The sequence below is a fragment of the Dama dama genome, chromosome 24 (genome assembly GCF_033118175.1).
Source record: "Dama dama isolate Ldn47 chromosome 24, ASM3311817v1, whole genome shotgun sequence".
Lineage (NCBI taxonomy): Eukaryota > Metazoa > Chordata > Mammalia > Artiodactyla > Cervidae > Dama > Dama dama.
This window is the reverse complement of record NC_083704.1, coordinates 5272622-5277920: the sequence shown is the minus strand read 5'-3', so window position 1 is coordinate 5277920 and position 5299 is coordinate 5272622. Positions and strand designations below refer to the sequence as shown.

Sequence of the window (5299 nt, the reverse complement as noted above, 5' to 3'; positions counted from 1 at the left end):
ACACATTCCAATACTAAGATGTAATGATAAATGTGGCTAGAAGGGATAAAACATCCAGTGATTCTGTCAATATCAGGAAAAATACATTATCCTTTTAAGAACTGATAAAAATATTTCATGAATTCTTTTGTTAGGCTTCAAGCATTACATTAAAAGAGAAAAAGCAGAAAAATTACTCTCAAAACCCCAAGTTAGTCTGGCCCTACAACATGATATAATGAGAAGGACCAAACAATTAAATGAAATTTTTCTATTTTAATGTTAGTAGGAAAAGAAGTTACTAGAGACAATTTACCTACAAATGCCTAGTTGCTATCTTCCTATATCAACAAAAGCTTTGCTTGTCTTTTTTATAAGTGATTTCTAGCTGGTAAATTGTGTATGTGTATGCACCATGGAATTTTCTTTTTTTTAATTACAGTGCAAATAACAATCTTCTGAATAATCAGAAAAATCTATGGAGAAAATGGACAGACTGTCAAATGAAATAAAATACAATCTCAAGTAATGATGCAGTCTTTTGCCTTCCAGTATCAAACTGGATGAAAGAGGAATTTCAGGTTCCTGCGAGTGAGTTAAATTGTCTTCCTTCATTTTGTGAACAAGCCTCCAGAAGGTAAGACTAAGAAAAAAGTGAAAAACAGACTTTACCAACGTGCAAATTTATTTTGTAAGAAATTAAATTTCTCTGAAATAAATCAAACTTAGATTCAATTCTAGTTTTGTCACTTAAAATGTGGTAAAATTAATTATATGTTCTGAGCCTTAGTTTCTTCAACTGTGAAATGGGGACTGAATTTCTTGATACCAAAATTTACCTGTGACATACTGAATTGTGAAGGTGTGATAAGAGTCCACTGTAGTCGTTTTAAGAAATGGAGTGATATAATCAGAAGAAAATTAAAGAGGATCATATGGGCTGCTTTAGGAGAACAAGTTTTTGAGATTAAAATAAAAGTTGAAAAATGTGGGCAGGAGGCTATTTCTTTGCACAGAGAAAAAAGCAGGAGCAGGGCAGTTAGGAAATGATCAGATTTGTGATATATTTTGAAAGTAGAGACAACAGGATTTGTTTAAGGGATCAATAAATAATATGACAATAAGGGAGTGAAGAACATTGTGAGGATTTTCATCTGAGCAATTTCATGGAAGGTGGTACCATTTAATAGATGGGAAACATCTCTTGTGGAAGTTTTAACATGTATTTTTATATTTACTAAATTGGCATCCAACTGTTGGTGTACTAAATTGGAGATGTTCCACACAAGGTTAGAAATAAGTGGGGGGATAAGTGCTTGAGATAAAGCACGGAAGTGCTCTAACATTTATTTGTCTAGAAAAGGAGGAATATCTACCTAAAGACCTTAAGGATTCTCAATGTGACTTGAAACAATTAAGGACAGTAATTAAAAGACACTTTCTCTTTGGAAGAATAGCTATATCAAACCTAGACAGTGTTTTCAAAAGCAGAGATATCACTTTTTTGCAGACAAAGTTCCATACAATCAAAGCTATGGTTTTTCCAGTAGTCATGTATGGATGTGACAGTTGGACTGTAAAGAAGGCTGAACACCAAAGAATTGATGCTATCAAATTGCAGTGCTGGAGAAGACTCTTGCAAATCCCTTGGACAGCAAGGAGATCAAACCAGTCATTTCTAATGGAAATCAGTCCTGAATACTCATTGGAAGGGCTGATGCTAAAGCTAAAGCTCCAATATTTTGGCTACCTGATGCAAAGAGATGACTCATTGGAAAAGGCCCTGATGCTGGGAAAAATTGAGAGCAAGAATGTGGGGAGTGACATAAAATGAAATGGTTGGATTGCATCACTGACTCAATGGACATGAGTTTGAGAAACTCAGGGAGATAATGATTGACAGAGAAGCCTGGCTTGTTGCAGTTCATGGGGTCACAAAGAGTTGGGCACAACTTAGCTACTAAACAACAACAATGTTCTGTTTATAGTTTGAGCTACTCACAATGGATGTGCAAATTAGTTTAAATGGTCTCAAATACTAAACTCTGTGACTTTATAAGTATCCCTATTTAAGAATTCACTTCCTGTCTTCTTTTGTTCATTTTTCCTTTAGAACTCACTGAAAGCATTGTTTCCTCTAGGAAGGTTTCTCTGAATTCAGTTTGATATATTCCTAGCTTGTGTGACTCTTAGCTTGTGTGAATGGTATTATAATGGTATTTATTATATTGGTCTGGAATTTTCTTATTCCTTGCTATATCATATCACTGAAGGTAGTGAACTATGCCTTATACTACTTGGTGATAAGATCATCTATGACACAGTTCAGTTCAATTCAGTTTAGTTACTCTGTCATGTCCAACTCTTTGCGACCTCATGGACTGCAGCATACCAGGCTTTCCTGTTCATCACCTTCTCCCGGAGCTTGCTCAAAATCATGTCCATTGCATCAGTGATGTCATCGAACAATCTCATCCTCTGCCATCCCCTTCTCCTCCTGCCTTCAATCTTTCCCTAAATCAGATTCAGCATCAGTACTTCCAATGAATATTCAGGACTGATATCCTTTATGATTGATTGGTTAGATCTTCTTGCTGCAGTCCAAAGGAGTCTCAAGGGTCTTCTCCAAAACCACAGTTCAAAAGCATCAATTCTTTGGCACTCAGCTTTCTTTATAGTCCAACTCTCACATCCATACATGACTACTGGAAAAAATATAGCCTTTGACTAGATGTACCTTTGTTGGCAAATGTTTTCATTATGCTGTCTAGGTGGGTTATAGCTTTCCTTCATTTTTAATTTCATGGCAGCAGTCACCATCTGCAGTGATTTTTAGAGCCCAGGAAAATAAGGTGTCTCTCTGTTTCCATCGTTTCTCCATCTGTTTGCCATGAAGTGATGAGACTGGATGCTATGATCTTCAGTTCAATTCAGTTCAGTTCAGTTCAGTTGCTCAGTCGTGTCCAACTCTATGCGACCCCATGGACTGCAGCACATCAGGCCTCCCTGTCCATCACCAACTCCCGGAGTTTGCTCAAACTCATGTCCATTGAGTCGGTGATGCTATCCAATCATCTCATCTTCTGTTGTCCCCTTCTCCTCCCATCTTCAATCTTTCCCAGCATCAGGGTCTTTTCAAATGAGTCAGCTCTTCGCATCAGGTAGCCAAAGTATTGGAGTTTCAGCTTCAGCATCAGTCCTTCCAATGAATATTCAGTACTGATTTCTTTAGGATGGACTGGTTGGATCTCCTTCCACAATTTTAATTTTCTGAATGTTGAGTTTTAAACTAACTTTTTCACTCTCCTCTTTCACTTTCTTTAAGAGGCTCTTTTTAATACTTCTTCACTTTCTGCCATAGGGGTGGTGCCATCTATGTATCTGAGGTTATTGATATTTCTCCCAACAATCTTGATTCCAGCTTGTGTTTCATATAGCCTGGAATTTTGCATAATGTACTCTGCATATAATTTAAATAAGCACAGTGACAATATACAGCCTTGACATACTCCTTTCCCTATTTGGGACCATTCTGTTGTTCCATGTCCAGTTCTAACTGTTGCTTCTTGACCTGCATACCAATTTCTCAAGAGTCCAGTAAGATGATCTGGAATTCCCATCACTTGAAGAATTTTCCACAGTTTGTTGTGATCCACACAGTCAAAGTCTTTGGTGTAGTCAATAAAGCAGAAGTAGATGATTTTCTGGAACTCTCTTGCTTTTTCAATGATCCAACTGATGTTAGCAATTTGATTTCTGGTTCCTCTGTCTTTTCTAAATTCAACTGGAACATCTGGAAGTTCATTGTTCACGTATTGTTGAAGCCTGACTTGGAAAATTTTGAACATGACTTTGCTAGGTGTGAAATCAGTGTAATTGTGCAGTAGTTTGAACATTCTTTGGCATTTCCTTTCTTTGGGATTGGAATGAAAACTGACCCATCACTGACATTGGACACAAGTAGATATTCCATACACCTTTTAGGTAAACGAATGAAAAAGATAAAACTTATGCATTTAAAAAATGTCCCCTTATTTTGTAGGTGAGCTGCTTTTAACACATGAACTCAGCTCCTGGTCCGCCTGGATGGAACCAAGGAATAATGTAACTTACTTTATCCTCCTGGGCCTCACACAGAATCCAAAGGAGCAGAAAGTGCTTTTTGTTATGTTCTTATCCTTCTACATTTTGACCGTGGTGGGAAACCTGCTCATTGTTGTGACTATAACTGTCAGTAAAACCCTGAACTCACCAATGTACTTTTTTCTTGCTTGTTTATCTTTTATAGATTTAATTTATTCCTCTTCAATTTCCCCCAGATTGATTTCAGACTTGCTCCTTGGGGAAAATACCATATCTTTCCAATCCTGTATGATCCAGCTTTTTACTGAGCACCTTTTAGGCGGATCAGAGATCATCCTTCTGCTGGTGATGGCCTATGACCGCTATGTGGCCATCTGTAAGCCTCTGCATTATTTGGTGATCATGAGGCAGAGGATGTGTGTTGTGCTGCTGCTGGTGTCCTGTTCTGGAGGTTTCCTGCACTCAGTAATTCAACTTAGCACTATTTATGGGCTCCCGTTCTGTGGCCCCAATGTCATTGATCACTTTATGTGTGACATGCACCCATTATTGAAGCTGGCCTGTACTAACACCTATGTCATTGGCATCTTAGTTGTGGCCAATGGTGGACTGATGTGCATTATTTTTTTTCTGCTCTTACTCGTCTCCTATGGAGTCATTCTGCACTCTCTGAAGAACCTGAGTCAGGAAGGGAGGTGGAAAGCCCTCCAGACCTGTGGTTCCCACATCACTGTGGTTGTCTGCTTCTTTGTTCCCTGTATTTTTGTGTATGCAAGACCTGCTAAGACATTCCCCACTGACAAATCATTAAGTGTGTTTTATGCAATTATAACTCCCATGTTGAACCCATTAATCTACAGTCTAAGAAATTCTGAGTTGACTAATGCCATGAAGAGGCTCTTTAGAAAAAATTTTCATATCAATTGGTAAATCTAATTTGAAGAGATTGATTTACCATTAAGGCCAATTGTTTTGGAATGCAGAAATTTTAAAAAATCTGATGCAAACTTTCACTTCCTTGAAGATTTATGGTAGCTGTTGTTAAAGAATATACTATGTATTTGTGCTATTAGTAACAATTTCCCTGCTAGAATGTAAACTCTATATTGTTTGTTTCAACACCGCACCTAGTAAGGTAGAATGCATTTACAACAGAAACTCACTAAATAGGATGCAATGGACTAATCAACTAAATTTTTATACAGTTCCACTAAAATTTACCTAACTTCTATATTTA

The 5299-nt window shown here is 37.4% G+C and overlaps 1 protein-coding gene across 1 annotated transcript; it reads left to right on the top strand.

The window, feature by feature from the left end:
- The first annotated feature begins 4065 nt into the window (after nt 1-4065).
- LOC133046201 (putative olfactory receptor 4A4) lies at nt 4066-4992 on the top strand. The gene has a single exon (XM_061129126.1). The coding sequence runs from the start codon at nt 4066-4068 to the stop codon at nt 4990-4992; it is 927 nt and encodes a 308-aa protein (XP_060985109.1).
- The last annotated feature ends 307 nt before the right edge of the window (nt 4993-5299 follow it).